This window comes from Trametes versicolor (genome assembly GCF_000271585.1).
Source record: "Trametes versicolor FP-101664 SS1 unplaced genomic scaffold TRAVEscaffold_11, whole genome shotgun sequence".
NCBI lineage: Eukaryota > Fungi > Basidiomycota > Agaricomycetes > Polyporales > Polyporaceae > Trametes > Trametes versicolor.
In genome coordinates, this window is record NW_007360331.1 from 1,521,971 (window position 1) to 1,541,281 (window position 19,311).

At 55.8% G+C, this 19,311-nt stretch overlaps 3 protein-coding genes across 3 annotated transcripts; 2 read left to right on the forward strand and 1 right to left on the reverse strand.

The window, feature by feature from the left end:
• Positions 1-1,463: 1,463 nt before the first annotated feature.
• On the forward strand, positions 1,464-2,431 carry TRAVEDRAFT_51988 (uncharacterized protein; the record flags this gene model as incomplete). Its single annotated transcript, XM_008044605.1, has 3 exons — positions 1,464-1,572; positions 2,167-2,221; positions 2,284-2,431. 3 exons carry the CDS (start codon positions 1,464-1,466, stop codon positions 2,429-2,431), a joined length of 312 nt encoding a protein of 103 aa, XP_008042796.1.
• Positions 2,432-9,566: 7,135 nt separating this feature from the next.
• TRAVEDRAFT_106877 (uncharacterized protein) lies at positions 9,567-10,129 on the forward strand (the record flags this gene model as incomplete). The annotated part of the gene is made up of 2 exons (XM_008044936.1): positions 9,567-9,656; positions 9,719-10,129. Coding segments are annotated over 2 exons (501 nt in total), but the record flags the coding sequence as incomplete, so codon positions are not given.
• Positions 10,130-17,037: 6,908 nt separating this feature from the next.
• Positions 17,038-17,970, reverse strand: TRAVEDRAFT_51990 (Aldo/keto reductase; the record flags this gene model as incomplete). Its single annotated transcript, XM_008044606.1, has 7 exons — positions 17,038-17,123; positions 17,182-17,312; positions 17,372-17,419; positions 17,479-17,674; positions 17,736-17,750; positions 17,811-17,886; positions 17,953-17,970. 7 exons carry the CDS (start codon positions 17,968-17,970, stop codon positions 17,038-17,040), a joined length of 570 nt encoding a protein of 189 aa, XP_008042797.1.
• Positions 17,971-19,311: the final 1,341 nt, after the last annotated feature.

A 19,311-nucleotide genomic window follows, 5' to 3' on the forward strand; every position in this document is an offset into this window, starting at 1 on the left:
GAGCGGACTCGTTACGAGCTCAATAACGAAAACATACCAGCGTACGTTGAACACACGACTGTGTGTCCCTTGCGTGTCCTCTAAACGTGGGCCCCTGTCTTGGGCAAGGGATGGGGCGCGTAGGTGTCCGGAGCGCGGGTGCTGGACGCAATCTCGGGCGCCGTAGCGCAGCTCACGAAGTCTACGCGCTTCTCTAGAACAGCGCGGCCCGCATCTGGCAGATAGAGCACAACGAGGATGGGTACCTAAAAGCTAGTTAGTCGTTGGGCCTAATAGAGCTAGATGTATGCGCCTACTCACTTGATATTGTCGGACGCAGAGCCATAACGGCCCTCAAAGGTACTTTGCTTCACATAGCGATGTGATCGTATGGATTCAAGGGGCTATTTTCGAGTATAAGGAACCCCGTCGGACGAATGAAATCGCACACTGGGTGCCAACGTACCCGAGTGCGCTAGAATGCTGCTTCCCGCTGTCCGGTACCGATCTTCGCCAGAGAAATCGCTTACTTGTACATATGTAGAAGCGGTGGGGCGCGAGCTTTGGTGGCTCAGCCGACGATACAACAGGTAGCTTGGAGGAGATAGGCGTACCGCGCAATGTATACGGGTAGCTCTGCAACGCAGCTGTCACAAGCGAAGGTAATTTGCTCGTTGCAGTGCTGAGCGAGGCCATGCGGAGCAGATGGCTGCAAGGGTTTTGGTATCTGGGTCGGGGGCCATGGCGGATGAGCAGGATAGTGAGGTACGTACGTGAGGTAAACAAGTGCCCCATGTCTTTGGGAGCGACGGTGGAACTGGCATGAACCCCGCGGGACCTGAGAGCGACGGTGGTACGTATATGTGAAGGGTAGATGAACGTCTGCGGAGGTACTGTCCACGTTAGTCCACTCAGTGATATATCAGAGTCGTCGAAGGCGACGTACCGGAAGTGCGCTGCCCATACGTAGCGCCGCCGTCCGAGAAGCACCGCCCATCGATGTCCTTCCAAAACCAGAGTCGTGATTATGCGTAGTGCTGAGCCAAATGAGGGATACGTAGTCAGATGTGGCAGTCCGTCACCGCTGCTATTGAGCATTCACTCACCGGGGCGAGAAAGATACGCAATTTTATTCCAGCTACAGTGAATATCCACTGGAACGGCGCCAGGGTAGGCGGCGGAGATCTTGCCAAGCTCAGAAAGCGGGCCTGTGGCTAGCGAGTCTCAAGTGAGGCGCCGGCGAGCCAGAAACGATGCCAGAGCGATGTAGCGGGGCTGCGTGGAAGAGACGTGGTGGGAGCAACGACCGATGACGCGCGCATGCGGGCGTAGGGCGGCGAGAGAAGCGCGGTCACGTGGGCGCGCGTCTCCTGCCTGGGCTCTGCAAGCGCCGTCGTTCGCCCGCGCTCTGACCGCGACTCGATCTTCCTGCGCCTCGACGCATCACTATAGCTCACTCGCATCTTATGTTCTTGCGCACCACCATGCCAGAGCTCTCAATACACTCCAAGCTGCCCCGGCGGCGCAGTGAACCCCTCTGTGGCTGGATTAGTGCCAGCATCTCGCACGATCACCAGTTCTCGGTGGATCTCGGTACGTTCACACATCCTCGTATGCACGATTCTTGCCAATCTTGCATGCATTGAAACTCCCTACTATTTCTCAAGGCGCCGTCCGCCAGTTTCCCTCTTTCCATTCTTGACGCCTCGCGGATGGGCTTGTCAAGACATCATCCTATTCCTCCCTGCGCATACGCACGCGTAGTCCCGGGAGATGTGATCAATCTTTAACAAAAACCGGCTGTAACTCCCCCACCAGACGAGAAGACACACTCCCCCCGCGGTTCGTCGTATCATTCCCATTGCATTTCCGACGTCGCTCGCAGTGAATACGATGTACGAATCACAGCATAGCGTCTCACTTCGCCACGTTTACAATGCACGTACATGCCCCCCAGGGCCATATCTCATTGTATTTATTCTTCTAATTTTTGCCCAGAAGCAGGCCGCACACGCTCAGATCTGACTTCCGACGTGCCCTTCACAGCATCCGCCGACGACGCCTCAAGCACCACATATATGCGGTTATGTGGGTTTTCAACGTGCACTTCTGGTGTTCCCTCGCGTACGTCAATACCCGTTTATAGGGTCGTTCCTGCTACGGGCTCACTTCCGCGTTTACTGCTAGCGCGTCTCTTCTCTCCCGCTCTCGCGTTGAAGCATGATTACGACGAGGAACCACGGTATGTGGCCCATCCCACACGTTGCCTTTCCGCATGCACGTTGATAATGGAATACCGTCTAGTGCTCTGTTTACCGTCGCTATCAGCACTCATGTCGTAGATATAGACATCAAAAACGACGATTTCAGCCCGACTCAATCTCAGCTAGTCGCCTTCGAGTATACAGCACTCCCACACCTTCCTGCCAATGCTCAAATCACGCCCGTGTGAGAGAACTGTCGGACGGCGTTCGGCGCGTACGCCAACCATGGCAAAGCGGAACTCTCCTCCGACCACAGCTCAGACGTCACCCCATTCGATGTCTGTACGTGTACGTCCGCCTGCGGCCAAGGAGGTATGTAGACGACGTGCAATAGCTCATGCGCCGCTAATCTATAAAGTGTCCCGCTAGCCGTTACAACACATGGCGGACGCCCGGATTTTCACATCGGAGTCTGTGCGCAAGATGCGCGCATATTCAAGCAGAATATTCTTCGAGTCAAAGGTAAGTGCGAGACAGCTTTTGTACTCACATGTGGCCCGTGAGAACACAGACCAGCTGCTAATGGTGTTTTCTGCCCTCTAGAACATGCCTCACGCCATCGCCTGTCAGTCCATCGGCGCCGGAGGCAGTGGCGAGGCCAAGCCTTGAACTCCTGCCCTCGATCTCGGTCGTCGATCACCAAGACAGCTCATAAGAGCACACGGCCGATCTTTGCGGCGCATCCCAATATGCATATAGTGTCCTGAGGCTCCACTCGCTCGTATGTATGCTCCAGCACGTACTTACCAGACGCGTTGATTGGGTCACTTCACAGATATCTTGTACCATCCTTCGAGAACTCTGCCCTTGTCCCGCTGCGTTCCGCTAAGATCCAAGAACCTTATATCGTCGACTTCGCAACTGAAACCAAGCCATCAAAGCATGTTGCTCTTTCTCCGAGGCGCATGTGTAGGCACACATCCATCATGTATAGTCCTTCCCCCCGTTGGCCGTCACGATCGCCTCGATTCCCTCGCACGATGCGGCTCATGCCGCTGTCCAAGTGCAGATCCCGGATGGCTCCCCATGTCTACTCCCAGGCCACCCACCGTGGCCCAGCTCCTCGCGCGTGCACTCGACCGCGGCTCCTAGCTCCTTCGAAAAATGTACTCAGCCATCCCGGACGCCTTCCCGACTCGTTTCCCCCTGTCCGGAAAGATCCTATCGCCCTGCCACAGAGTACCAGCGCTGCACACACACTCACACTTTCGGACACTCTGATACCTGGATCCCGCCGTACATCGCCCCACATGCATTATTCATCTCTTGCGCTCGTCTCCGTGCCCTTTAGTATGCTGCGCTACCAGTCCCGTATTCCAATCGTTGGCTCGGTTTCTTGCTATATTTGCCTCTGCACGTTCTTGATGTTTGCCTACGATACGCGGTCTCGTTGCCTTCGCTCGCGCCGCCTCGTCGCGTACACTCTGGGCTGCTTGGGAACTGTACGATGACGAACCTCTCGATGTGATAGAATACCATGTCCGTCGTGTCGCTATCCGTTTTCTACAATACATTCTGGGATATTTACGATAATTCACACCTGTCTATTCCATCCACCCGCCTATCGCGCGACGAGGCAACTCTCCGGTGGAAAGAAAAATCGTTACAGGAATGGGTATGTGTGCATCTAATCCAGATATCGATACGAAACATGCATTATGTACGCCCTGACGTAGGTCCGCGCCGCCCCCGGGTCCACGTACACAGTCTGTCGTGGGTAGTGATACCCATCGAGGTACACGGGCCCCATGGAGAGTCAGATAATGAGATACAACTAGGCTGTAGAGCCTGGCGAAGCAGCCTCCACGCGTGCTGTATCGGGTGGTATACATGTGATCAAAAAACGACGGCACATCTTGCAAGTCGTCCTCGAAACGTGCACCGAAGAGTGGAGGCCCGTCAGCGTCGTGAACACGACAACAGAGCACAATGAGAGCTCCGTACCAGAACCTAGGAATGCATACTCGCTCCCGGGACACAACACAGGCATTCAATCAAAGATAGAGACGACGAAGGCTCATATCGGACAGGTAGTCAGTCGCGAGGACTGATATGGATAGATGTATGCGTCGACTCACCTGTCGTTTTTGAGCACTGAGGCATAGAGATGTGTCAGAAGTCCCGAGGGGAGCGGTGAAGAAAGTGAATTAATGGCATAGAGACGCGGCTGTAGGCCGCGCACTTATATACTACTTACAAACGAATTTTCTAGTACTACCTAAGTAATCGCTTAGTCATCGTGTCCTAATCGAGAAACCATACGAACTTTCCAGCGCTAAATCGCGCATTCCAACAAGATGGTACAGAAGCACCCTGGAGCCCGGAGCCCGTTGCTCTCTTGATCTGAGTCGCGGATCCTATTCAGAAGTAATGCCTACAAACGAAAGAGATTTTGCGCTCACAGAGGCGACGTGCCCGAAGGCACGGAAGTGCCGGTCGTTTTATCGAGGCAGTAGTGTAATCAGGAGTGCCTCTTCCGTTCTGTCAGAAGTGGAAGCGCGGCCACATCTGCGGTGCTGTAGAGGTGATTCGACATTAGTCAGATACGCTCAGGTCTGGGATCTACATGGAGACGAACGGCTTCTCGGGAAAGTGTGCGGCGCAGCTTCCTCTTATGAAGACTTCTTGTGTGCGCGTGCGCTCGATTTGCCTCGCGTATGGCCGTGACTACCAGCCGTAGCGGCTTGAGCAACACTTGAGTGACGTGCAGGGGATTACCAAGAGTAAGATATCTTGGAGCAGAGGTGGAATCGAACAAGCCCGGGAAGACGAGAGTGACGAGGGAAAACCACTTACCACAGAATGAAGAGACATGCCTTGAAGAGTGCCGTCGGTGTTATCTTACATAGAAGTGTACCAAGTCGGTCCGACACGTAAGACTTGCCGCCGTCCATGAAACCGTCGCCCTTGGTTTCGAGCGCAAAGTCGTAGACGGAGTGCAAGGACAGTTGAAGCGCTGCAGTTACCTGAGGCTGTATGCGCCGCTTCGTATCAGGCAGGTGCGTACGGGGCTGAGGCGGACAGGCAGAGTTCAAGCCCCAGTACTAGTGGAACCGGTCCTAGAGTGATGCTGGGACAGACAGAGGGTAGAGCACCAAACAGGGCGTAGCTTGAGGTGAAGCGCAAGCTTGACAGCGAACGACAAAGGGCATGAGGTGCGCTCTGCGTGAGACGTGGTGGGAGCAACGAGCGATGACGCGCAGGCGGGCGTAGGGCGGCGGGAGAAGCACGGTCACGTGGGCGCGCTTCTCCCGCTTCACGCGGCATTCGCTCAGTAAGCGCCGTCGTCCTCCTGTGCTTTGACCGCGAAACGATCCTCATACGATCCTCATCGCCGTCCACATTGTGTATACTCTGCTACTTCTTTTGATTCTCTCTAGTTATTCGTGCACTACTCTTCTAGTCAAACTATGCGCTCCTTCAAACTCAGGCTTCAGGCGTTCACGCAAGACCAGTAGCCGTGCGACGGCCCGCGGAGAGCTTCTCCTTGTGCGATCATGCAGTCTACCTTAACGCACCTCATTTACAGCTCAGAACACTTTGTAGTGTACAGACGTATCTTTATTCTCTGCAAGGTGCAAATGGCGAGGCATTCCCGTGTTGTCTACGCTCCGGATCAAGATACTCGTCATACGGAAGGAGAATGATGTCTCTGGACCGCTCGCATCTTTTCAACAATGCAATCAGGCTATTCGGTGAGTATAACCTAACCTTTGCTCCCGCCTGTGGCTCGCCATCGCTGATCGCCTTCGGAAGTACGCCCATATATCCGTGTATATGCGGCAGCGCCGCGCAAAGTGTCCTAGTTTTACCATCGTTACCTCGTGAGCATCTACTATCGCCAACACTTGTCCTCGTCTCTTGCTCACCCTCAGGCGCCACTCCAAGAAGTGCAGGAGGTACGCCCCTGTGTTCAACATGTCTTCCTCTCTCGCAGCATGTCTCTTGCAGCTCCAATGCGCCTCTCCGCCGCATCTTGCGCTGCCTCTAGACGCCCCATTGTCCACATGCAGCTGCGCTACTTCCGTTCACGTACATCCGGACGTTTAATAAAGAAACATTGCGCATAATTCGTCCCGCCAAAGGTCTATCCATAGAGTCAGGACGTTTCGCGGCGGAGCGGTCCCGGACGACAAAACGAGTTCAGCCGCGCATGTTGCTAGACGATGTGGAGCAAATCGAATCCACTCGGTGAGTGAGTGCATCATCCGCGCGTACTCGCTTTCGCGGAGTTAACAGGTTCATATCGGTCAGGATACTCGGTAATGGCGAGGAAGACTGAGAGACTATGTATGTACAGCCCGTAAAGCTCGAGTCGGTAGGTTTTTACTCCCCTGCATCTGTGTATAACAGACCTCGCTAACATCGCAAACACCGTAGCCCCACACCAAAGTGGTACTTCCCCGGTAAGCAGTCTATGTACTTTCGCCGCTCGACGCGGGGAGGCTGTGGCCCGGGTCTGACCGGACTGCGTACTCTGACCCATACCAGTTAGCAAGCTCATGAGCGGGAACGTCTCACGCGGCTCCGATTACTATCGCGCAGCGCACTACCACAAAGAAGCTGTTTGAAACCCGCCAGGCTCTTCAAAAACCGCCACTATATTGTATGGTGAGCTCTGGTGTCTCGTACTTGGCGTACTTCGGAAGAACACCAATCTCTGCGGGTTAAGAACATGTAGGATGTTCGATGTACGCGGAAGAGTAACTCGGAGCGGGTATTTCGACAGCCTGTCGCACCCCGGGTGCGACTCCATGCAAGATCTCAGTCTTGTAAAGTGTCTCAAGATGACCTACCTCCGCGCAGAGAGAGACGGTGACGTTTGTAGCTCCTGTGTAACGTATGAGCCGATGCTGATTTTCTGCGTAGCGCGGCGACACCGGGTCAGAAAGGTACACACCATGGACCGTATCGAATCATGCATCGAGAACGCGTCGCCAGCCGCAAAACGTGGGAAACAGACTCTCGTCGAACTCGGTGAGTGACTGCTGCGGTTGCATAGTGGTTCGTCTGACTCTCAGGCTGGCAAGCGGCGGCTTCGCACTCCGCTTCCTCGTCACAATCCTGAGGACGTACGTATGATACTCCTCCTCAGCCTTCGGACAATGTATGGTCCATGGAGAGCAATCGGACGCACTTGATCTGTCCAATGGCACGTACGGTACGCCGGAAATCGGCGGCTTGAGTTTGTTTCTCAGCGGCGGATCCCCTTCTGACCAAACCTTCTTTCAGGATCTATTCTACGCATGCGGACACTTGCACGCACTGTATTGACGCGCCTAGATGCAATCACCACTGCTTCGACTAGCGATTCCTCAGGAGAGGATCGTGTGCGGTCTCCAGAGCTTTCGATCTCGATACGCTCTCCTCCGCGTACGCTGGGCATGTGGTACGTACACCGGTACTTCTCAACGCCGTTACGCTCGCTCATCCCGTATCGAGGTCGGAACACGGCACGGATCTGCACGATAGGCCTGCATGTATTCTATCTCTAGACACATCTACACTTATCGGAGCATCGGAAACTCGGGATCGCGCTGCAACGGATGCGCACATCCCTCCTCCCCCTTCTAAAACACCCTGATAAGACACGCAGTGGGACCTAAACTCTCGTTAGCTTCGTGAATGAAGCAGGTCGGTCGCGGCGCATGTTGCACGACAGAACTCGTTCGTGGCATGCGGCGCACGGACAGCGTACAATCCGACGGTATGAATTTTTTGTGGTAGTCATTCGCCCTCGAGTCTCTCACTTTCCGCTCCAGCTTCAATCGATGCTGGCGTATGATGTCGGGATCGAGCAAGTGTTCGCACGGGAACCCCGACGAGAGAAAATGTCGCGAACGGCCCGAACAGTTCCGGGGAAACGTGAGTAATATATCTCTTTCGACTGTCATCCTTCTGATGAAACTCAACCCGTGTCTGGTCGTTTCCCCACACAGTCGTCGCACCGATGGCGCCAAGATCACGAGAGTCATCCGAGTGCCGTATCTGAGGGAACCCTGTCAAGCAAGCGTGTGGAATCACTGGGATAACAAGTACGCACGCCCGGCGCGTCGCATCCGAAGGCACTACGACAGCCGGCGCACCACTGCATCCGCGGGTCGCGTCTGTGTCGAAGTGCATCGAATACAAGATCCCTCTCCGTGTCCGCCTCCTGTGCGCGAGCACGGCCGGTGCGAATTCAAAATTTTGCATGCTGCTGGAAGCTTTCGCAGTGTGGATGCACGCAGGCAACACCCATGACGGAAACCGTTCGCGTCAGCGGGTCCAGCCTTAACAGCGCCTCAAAACGCCGCATACATGCGGCCACCTCGTGGTGGACTGTGGCTATACCACGCTTCTTCTATGTTTTTAGGACAGGATAATAACCATACGAGCAGAGACATGGCAAAGAACGTGCCGCCATCGAGGACTCGATGAATTCTTTGCAGGATCGCAAGCCCGGCGATACGACCACCTTGTCAAGGGCACGGCTTTCGTGTGACACGACCATGGGTACTGTGTTTCGCGTCCACAACGATTTGACACGCGTACACGGGTTAAGGAAAACGCGTAAAGGTCCCGAGGAAATCATTATCAGCGACATGAGATTCCGGACGTTATTGAGAATAGACACAATAACGTGGATGGGTATTTTAGCCGCAGAGTAGATTCTATCCGTGCGCTACACGCATTGCATTCTTTGCGGTGTCGTGCGATCGATGCATTCGTCCGCATCACGAATATTGTGCCACCGCCAAGTACTGGAGGTAGCGGGACCTACATATTTTGACTCTTTTCTATGTGCTGGACGAAGTTGTGAGAGGGTCGTGGAAGGACTGAACCTGGATTTGATGTCTTGCACGGAAGCCGAGGACACGAGGACAAGGGCCACCGTCAGCACTCGGCGTCTCGCCTGATAAATATGCTATTGTTTCCTTCAGCCCATCCCTCGTAGCTTTCCCTCCCACAGCCCGTGCCGCCAAACGTACTGCATCTCTATGTCTGAGCACCACGTATCGGGGCCGCTCTCAGTCGAAGAAACGTCTCGACCGCCCCCAACGCACGACCCCGTGACTTCCGAAGGAGAGCTCCCCGCGAGAGTAACACGACGCGAGACCGTCAGTACCTTGTTTATTGCTCGCTCTGGCGGTATCTTACGATTGCATCCCTGTAGAAAGATGCGCCTGAGGTGGGAAATACGGGACAGATCCGCCCGGAGATTCCTCCTCCAGTTTATTTCGGTGTACGTGCTCCACACTGTTTATTTGCACTCCCATAACAGTCATATAGGATGTGTATTATAAGAGAGACAAAGTTTACACACAAGAGCAAAGAACAAAGGCGTGGTCGAATGCTGCGGAGATGGTTCAGACATACAGCGACGAGATGATAAAGCGATGGAAGGAGGAGATCGACACCTACCTCGTATTCGTACGTCGTCGTAAGATTGCCTCGCATGAATCGACATTGTTAAGCAAGGAGCACTCCCCTAGGCGGGTCTCTTTTCGGCCGTCCTCACCACGTTCAACGTGCAATCGTACCTCCTCCTGCAGCCCGCCGCGCCCGACCCCTCCATCGCTGTGCTGCAGCAGATCTCCTCGCAGCTCGCGAGCTTCTCCATTCACCCTCCCTTCGTCAACTCGACGCAGCCTTTGAGTGCTACCCGCGCAAACGCAAATACCGCGCCCCCTGTCCCGCGCTGGGCTGTCTGGCTCAACGCCCTGTGGTTCTCCGGCCTCATCCTCAGCTTGTCCTCCGCGTCGGTAGGCATCATGGTCAAGCAGTGGCTCAACGAGTACAAAAGCGGCGTCTCAGGGACCTCCCGTCCTGTTGCGCGGGTACGCCAGTATCGCCTGAACAACCTTCGAACGTGGCGCGTCGAGGACATTATCGGTGCCATCCCCATCCTCCTTCAACTCGCCCTGGCACTCTTCCTCTCCGGAATGCTCATCCTCCTCTGGACGCTCCACGACACTGTTGCGGCCATCGCATCGACTCTAGTCGGCCTTCTCGCCGTCTTCACCGTGGTCACTACGCTTCTCCCTCTCGTCAATCCCAAGTGTTCCTATCTCACTCCCCAAATCCGCGCATTCGACGCCGCCTGGCAGCCAAAGCGATACGCCTACTGGGTCTGTGATACAATGTCGCGTAAGCGCCACGGTGTGACCGCGATCCTCACGTACACAGGACACAAACTATCCACCTTCTGTCAGCGCATTCGTGTGTACGTCTCGTTAGATCACTGGAAATCTCTGTGGCGTCGTGCACGGGACACGACACGACGACTGCGGTCTATATCCTTCCCACCAGAGGTTTGGAAAGAGAGCAAGCAGACGTGGCAGGGGCGCGAGCGGTCAGCAATCGACAAGCCCGGAAGTGGCCTGGACATACAAATCCTCGTCAAGGCGTACAGCACCACTTTATCCCCGGACGCCCTCTCTGCCGCCTCTGTGTGTCTCATGGACTTCCGCTGTGACGATGTTGTCGACTACTTCCAACAGCTGCACAAATCGGCCCGAGAGCACTTCGGCCCAGCGGCGGACTCGGAGCACGGTCCTCTCGGGAGGGGCAATCAACAGCGTCTGCTATGGCTTCATATCATCTTGTGCAAACTTTTCTCGGACGCATCGTGTCTGTCGGGCGACGAAGCAGCTGCCCTAGGTGTCTACTTCAAATGGGGATTGTGGTCGTCCCGTCTGCAGGCGGCCGATGCAGAATGGGCAGTGTCTTCTTGCAATGCTATTTCCGACCGCCTCGAGGCCATAGGCTCTTCCTCTGAGGTGTCGTTCATTGACCGAAAAGGGCTCAATGAGGCGAGAAAATCCCTGATTAACAGGGCTATGGGCCACGGGAAACCCCTAACGAACGTCTTGCTGCCAGGTGAGATCATCTTTCATCCCAGAGTGCTGCATATACTGATGTCATATCCTGACAAGGTGTTACCGGAGCATACCGCCAGGTTCGCGTCAGGCAGTTGTACCTTGCGAATCCATTTTCGAACTACACGAAGGACGCTCATACGAGGTACCTGGAAAGCGTCCACCACTTCCTGGTGTGCGCCGATCACGCCTTGACATCATCCCTCCCCGCCAATGACCTGAAGAACGTTTGCACCTACACAGGGGACGTTCTCGCTGAACTGACTCGCATTCTGTTGGAGCTTTTCGCGCAGGACGAGGTGCATACTACTATCGAGGCGACATACCTTGACGATGTTATGCGGAGGCTTCGGGAGCTTGATGATGCCCAGGTCGAAGAATGCATCCCAGATGATCTCGTTCCAGAGATCTTGCGCCTCGCGAGTATACTCGAAACTGCTTCCAACTATGCCGACAATTTCTGGGTCCAAAGCCTCCAGTCGTGCGCGAAGATATTCAAACTCAACATTACCCGTGTCAAACGCAGCCCTGATACTACGTATGAATCTATTCGTCACCTTTTCTCGGAAGTAAGCCGCTCATTGTATTTAATGTTCCCAGGACCTCTCCCGAGACAGCCCCTACCAGACTTCCGGTGCCAGCGGCTGCCATTACTGCAAGTGTCTCCGTTCCGTCCATTGACTCAATCATGGAAAATGTTTCCTGCGTTTCTCGCAACCCAGAGGACGCCGACCCGCAAGGCGCGCGCTCTTCTCCGTCCGGAGACACTCCGCCATAAGATTCTACCTCGCAATAGTTGTCCGATTTGTATGTGTTCCAGGTACTTGCATATCCCCGAAGCACGCTGATGGCTAAATCACAGCCTTTCCCTGTTCCTTTCGCCTTTCCCATCTCCGCATCGTTCCGGCGACCTCCAGCCCTCTACTTCACATTGCCACCTTCTTTGGAAGCAATTCCGCCTCGACACGGACATCAGTATATCAGGAATCTCCCTGATATGATCAAGTCATTCCCTTCGTCAGCCACGGTCGCAGTCACATTGATCCCACTCCCGTCGCTCGGTCATGTCCTCCTGGAATCCAAGTACCGCTCTCCGACCTCCTGGGCGGCGCGTCCTCTCACCGCATAGTTCGTTGCCTATCACTGCCGCGAAGAATCAAGATCGCTTCCCCGTCTCCAGCATCATGCCTTCTGGCGTCTGCGACACCTCATTCCGTATCTATGACTCTCCAAATCCATGCCCTTCCGCCTCGCACACTCCGAAGCTCACCCTTTGGCTCCAGTACGAGGAGACTATCGCGCCCCTGCTGTCCCGATTCGTCTGATACATACGTCACATAGTACAATGACTTGTGATTCTCTCCTTACGGTACCCTCCACTTCCACTCCTCGTTCCGCGTCTACGTGTACTCACTTTTTCTCGCTGCTTCACGCTCGAACAGGTTTCCTGTGCTCGTGTTACTTGTTCGCGCTTGCGCATTTCCTCGGTCCCGTTACCTATATCTCACTTTCTCCACCGCTTCCGTCGTCTCTGCTGATGTTGTATTGGCCCCCCATACTGATACATACAATGTACAGGACAAAGCAAGTCGTGGTGCCGTTACCAATACCTATACACAGAACGTTTCGTGGTGCTATTGATTCATTCCGTTTTGGGCGAACCACCGTGTACGTAGCTACATACTGGTACGACGCGCAGACGTAGCATGAACTATATTACCGCGTCCGCGCTTCTGTCCTTCCACGAATGGCGGCCACAGTCACTCGTAAAAACAAAGATACGGCGAAGAAAGACAGCACCTTTGTAGCGGTTGTCTTCGCTGCTTGAACAAGAAGAAACCGAGAGCGGCGAGTGCCTTATGCTTGTTCGAGGCGCACGAGATGAGACCGTAGGAATGTGTTGGTAGAACGAGCAGTCGCCCAGGGGAACTGCTCGGTAACGACCTGCCAAGCACGGTTCGCCCATACACGCCGCCATTTGTTAATGCCTATGTGACACCTACGACAGCGTCAGCAACAGCAAATGGCTGGCGGACAGAGCTGGTCGCAAAGAGTAGGGGGGGGGGGCAGAGAGGGCATCGCGCCGCGAGATGGTAACGTAGGAACCTCTGGTGATTGGTACACGAGGCACTGCGATGCACGACGCGTTGCATGGGCTGCGGCACTGAGCAAGACGCACTGTCCCCGCCGCGCTGCCGCTCGCCGCCAGATAGCTCACTTTTGTCGTCTGCGCCGCGCAACGGGGACGTCAATGCGATATCCAAACGCCGGGTCCGTGAGCACATAATTACAGCAGAACCGGGGCAACCCGCAAGAAGCCACTTCGTCGGCGTGAGAGAGCCGGCGTGTCGTTCGAGCGGGAGGCAGTCTTCGCCCCTAAGGTCGGCCTGCACCGCAACTTGAAGACAACAACGCATATGTAAGCCACCAAACCAAGTCCATATCACCTGGTCGGATGCACTGTCGGCGTGCAGACGGGGACGGGACTGGTTGCACATACGCCGTCCCCGCAATCGATGCCCCAGCGTCGCTTCGTCGCAGGGAGCGCACGTACCGAGGTCTGACGCTGGGGCCGTCCTATAGTGATTGCAGTTAGTTAATCGATGACGCCGAAGAGGGGGACACGACCTACTAGGCGATAACGTGCCTCTTCTTGCGTCGGTCAAGCGGACTCGGACGCGGGAGATAGGCTCAGAACACGTTGTGAGCTGCGCCATGATGCGTGAAATGCCGAAGCTGTCGACTTGTAACGGCCTCCGTGGACTAGCTTCAAGCGTGCTCACAGAAGAACTCCTTCGTTGCCATAATGGGCCGTCTTCAACCTAGGCCTCAGGAGATATACACCTTTTGGTGTGGCATACGACCAGATCCGCGATATCGAAGCTAGTCGAGGGACATGAGTCCTGCGAGAATGGCGAAGACGACGACCAACCGCGTACCTTCCATCCGTTGTCTACTTCAACCACGGCCAGGACAGTATCCAGATATGTGCAACGCACCGCCAAAGACGCGCCGGGCTACCGCGGAACGTGGCGACGCGTCTCGCATGCATGCGCGAGGTCTTCATGTCGCCAATCGTAAAAGGCCATGGTCGCGCCGTCCGCGCGCACTCTGAGCATAGCCAATCATGCGGTCGGTGAATATGCGACGAGAAGAGCGGCGTCCCCATCCGCGCTGTGAACGGCATCCATCTAGGGGGCGCGGTAAATGACGCTATATGCGGCGCGGCCTCCCGTCGCAACATGCGTGGTGAAGGGGGAAATGTACATTCGTAGAGCGGCGAGCGGTAGACACTCACCGTGGCCGTTGTCCTCGCGTAGACTCACATTTGTCCACCTTGTGTTCGAGCACTTCAAGATGAGAGGCAACGGAATATACCTTGCTGGCGAATGTCCGTGCATGTACAATGCAAAGAGATGGGTCAGCAAAATCCGCCAACGCGTACGGCGCCTCCCTGATAGACACTTACCTGTGTGAGCGCGCGTGTGCACTACACGATGTGCTAAACTCTATATCGCTGTAGATGAAGGATACAGATAGGGTAGGAGCAGCACAATAGAGCTGCCGCTTGAGGATGGCCTGACGTGCGGAGCTGGATGAGCGTAGACGCAGCGCCGATCGGCCAGAAGAGATTCCAGACAACCCGGGCAGCATAGAAAAAATACGGCAGCCACAGGGTTCCACAGAGGTATTCATGGCATCCACAGAAAGCTGCTTCCATATTGACATAGGCTAGGGACCTTCCGGAGCGAGTTATGCGCTGAATGAATCCCGGAGACGAGACAGTATAAAACACCGGGTAAGCTCGACAGGCTATCGTGGGTGGTGTGGTTTACGCGCGTAAAAAATTGCTTACCGGGATACTATTTTACCAGAGATGCAAGGAACAAAGAGCGAATGCATTGTCCAGAAAGACGACGACATGGCAAGAGGGAGAGGACGGAGAAGAGGCGCTCGTACGTACGCTGCTGGCAACCACGGACCGGAAGCCGGAAGCCGAGGACGCCGAGGACGGGCGTCTCTCTTCTTTCACTCTACCCTGGTCATCCACCAACACGCGTACGGGCAGTCTCAAGTAGCTAGATGTCTCTCTCACCAGCCCGTATGCTCGATGTCTAGCATAGCACTTACATATGACGTAGCTCACAGCTCAAACACGCAGACAAACTCATCATCCTTCCCGGTCGACTAATGCGTATAGACGCGACAGCACTGCGAGCCCTCCGACGTATGTATCATCCAATACACACGCTCTGCGTTCCATTGCCTGGCCCACGCAACACCGGGGACAGCCGTAGAAAGAGCACAAGCAGACTTCGCGAGGTCCAAGATGCGCCGACATCGACGCGCTCGACATCCTGTACACGTCAGTCCTCGTCGAGACCTGCCACACCACCCTGTGTCCCGCCGCGCTCTCTGTCGCGACCACGTGCCACATGGAACACCGACTCCGGAGACACGGTCTCCTGCTTCCGGCAGCTGCACCGGTGCGCACGCGAGAACTTCGACGCCGCAGAGTACGCGGCATACGAACGGACCGCTGGGGCGCGGGAACCCCTGGCTGCAGCTGTAGTGGGTGCAATGATCGTCCGCCACCTGCAACTTGACGCCGAATTAACTTCCCTTAGCTCACCCAGCTCGATCCAGTTCAGAGAAAACCTGCTATATATGGCTCAAATATGTCCGTATTTCTATTCCAACAATCCTTCTACAGTACTAGCTACCCAAGCCGTCAGCAGGATCAAGATCCACCGTTCCCAGAAAATCTCTGATACCGCTTCCGCGCACTCAGACTCATCGGGCACCACCTCCTGCCCCAGAACGTGGTGAAAGGGTACGCCCCAGACCTCTGGATTCTCATCGCTCCCGGGACACCCTACCGCGCCGTCTGCGAGGCCGCGAGCCCCGACCACCCGTTCCCGTACGACGGCTGCTGCTACCGGTTTGGCAAAGTGATGCACATGCGGGTACGCGCCTGGCGCGAGAGCTTCGACGAGACACATTCCGTGCTCTTCGCGATCAGCGTGTCCGCATCCATCGAGAGCACCACGGCGTGTGTCTCGTCGAGGTTCTCACGACGAGCCGTTCATAGCAGACGAACGCGGCACCTGCTCATTCGTGCATCCGAGTGCCCCGCGAGATGGAGCCCGGAATGGCCATGAACGGGCAACATCGATGCCACGTCCATGTCCTCTGGATAGTCCGAAGCTCGCAACCCGCAGACACTCGACGATCAGACGCTGATGCTCTCCGTTGGCCGCAACGAGGACTGCGGCTTGGTCCCTCTGGTCGACTTGTGGGCCGATCTCACCGCGCACCTCAGACAAGTCCGGACGATATCCCGAGTCCCCTGGAGTTGTACTAAACATTTGACGCAATAATGGGGTGCGCACGACCGCTTTTCGTCGACTGGTCCTGATGTGCTGAAACAGCAGTATCGGGTGGTATACGCGAGCTCGAGCGTATGCGGTGTTAGCGCACTGACAGGCCCCACTCCTCTACCTGCTGAGGCTTCGCGTGCCGAATTAGTCGACGGGGCGTGCGTTGTCTTTGCGCGGGTTTGCCTGTTCGGTTTACCTGACCTGATCTATTCTCAACATACGTGCACATGTTACGTCGCGGAAGCGTTGCGAGGGCCGCGGCCACGCATGCATGCCACACGGCTTGCTTCAAGACTCGGGCATGCCATGCGCGTCGTGCAACGAAGGCGCATGGGGTGAAATGGAGCAACCGCCTGCGGATACAGAACACACGCGTCTCACGGCCATACCATGACGAGCGGAATATGTATCCAACTTTGCGAATTGTCCGAGCTTCCTGTAAGAGCTTTTCGAATTCTACAATACAATACAGAGTGGCGTTCAGCCATACAACACAGCACACACTTTGACAAAATGCCTCGTATGAAGATGTTTCTGCGCTAACACACACATTCAAAGAGCCCCAACGACGACCATTGGCTTGTACGGCTCCTCCAGATACTTGACCTCTTCCTCGGACAGCTTGATATCCAGCGCGCCTACGACCCCGCGTCAGCCCTGTCACCATGCGCGTGGCGAGTGCCCGCGCGCGCTTACCGAGGAGCTCCTCGAGGTTCGAGAGGTTAGTCGTGCCGATGATGGGCGCGGACACGCCGGGCTTCGCAAAGATCCACGCGAGCGCGACTTGCGCCATCTTCACGCCCTTCTTTTTCGCGAGCTCTTCTACGCTGTTATGCAGCGAGGCGGTGGTCAGAAGGCAGTCCCGGAAATGCAGTGAGGTACGCACCGGTCGACGACCTGCAGGTTGGCCTCGGTCTTGTACCTAGCCAGGATCCTGTTCGTGGGAGTGTGAGAAACAGATGCGGGTGCCGAGGGAAGGACGAGTGTACGTACGGGTCGGTGTCGCCGCGCTTGGACGACGCATCGTTCGGCCGGCTGAGCAGCCCGCGCGCGGGGGGCAACCACGGGAATGAGCCGACGCTGAACATCTTCAGCGTCGGGAACATCTCGCGCTCCTCCTCGTGGTACATGAGCGAGTAGCGGTTCTGCATCGAGATGAAGGGCGTCAGGTTGTGCGTGATCGCGTAGTCTGCGAAAGGGTCAGTTCTGCACCCTTGCTTGCGATCGCGCGTGGAGGTCGAGCGGCGTACTCTGCATTTGGATGACTGGAACGAAGAACATATGTGAGAGGGTGTTCGGCGGGCCAAGCGAGCTCAAAGACGTACTTTGGTAGGCATTGCAGGAGCTCATGCCGATGTAGCGGACGTATCCAGCCTTCACGACAACATGCGGAGCTTGCATCTACGAAAGTCGCATCGAGTGATCAGTGGCGTGCGCGCCGTCCAGTCACCAACAATTGGCGCTTACCGTCTCCTCAATTGGCATGGTATTCGAAGCCGGTGGCACTGGAGGACGTCGATGTACCCGAGCTGCAGGTGCGTCGAGCTCGCTTTCACGGAGTCGAAGATATGCTTGCCGTTCAGCCCCTTCTGGTTGATGACGCTCTCCGCTGCCGCGGGATTGAATACCGTGTTCATCTCACTGTAGTCAGCCCCACCGGACGCTAGACCAGTCAGTGCCACGCAGGACGCTCCCCGTCAGATGATGGATATGGCCGTGATTATCGATCGCTCGCCTTGGGCAAGATAACGAGTTCCTCTCGGGGGAGGTTGAGCTTCTTGATCATATCTCCGGAGACGACCTCTGTGAGACGATTCGCATATATTTGGGGCGGAACTCTAACTTTCGACGCGCGACAAGCGGACTCGTCGACTAGAGAGAAGCCATATGGTTGGAGCTGGAAGAAGTCCCTATTAGTGTCAGATCCAGAGTGACCGCCAGCGGGGTAGACCTGAACAAAACGTCACTACTGCCGCGCCCGCATGCGAAGACAGGGCGTCGGATAAGCTTCACTGCTCCCGCGACTAATCCGTTTAACGGCGGTGGAGGCGTCTGACAGGCAGCCAGCCAATCAGCGGCGAGTTGCAGATAGCTTCACAGGAGGTACCATTCATAGAAGTCATTGCAACAAACATCTCGACCGACGCGCCGTGCATCGAGTGACTGGTCAGCCCAGGTGCTCGCGGCGCCCCAGAGCAGCTCGCGGGGGCCTGTGGTCACACGGATCGCGGATTGGCTGGCTACGCTTTGCATGCGTGCCTAGGATCCTTCTGTCGCACAAGACGTATTAGCCACCGGATGTTTACGGAGAGATCAACTTACCCGCTTCGATATGCCGCCGAACCATCCAGGCCTTCATGGAGGCCTTTGCTGCAGCAACGCGACGATGAATATCACGACCGCGGGGGCCGTCAAGTTGCGTCGTGTCGCAGCGCCTGTCTTCCCCGTAGGTCCATAAGCACAGGAGCGTAAGTCAAACGGAGCGGAAACCAGAGAGAGCGTTCAGGAGACGTACAGGGCGTAACGAGTGCAGAGGCAGAACCAATTTGGCTAGCGGGGTGGGGCATCGCTCACCAAAATACGGGCGTAAGAATGTGCGGATGAGTTCACGAGGTGGTACCGGAGGCGCGTTTGAGCGGGCGAGGAAGTTGAGACGTCGCACGAGCACGCGTTTGGATGTAAAGCCGGAGGCGGGCGACCATTGCGCATGCCAGCGCCGCAGTGTAATCGTGGACGGGAGGGTCAATGGTTTTGCGATAATTCCAGATCGGAGTTCCATGGGACACCCAACGATAGCCATGGTGAGATCCAGCTTGAAAACCTTCA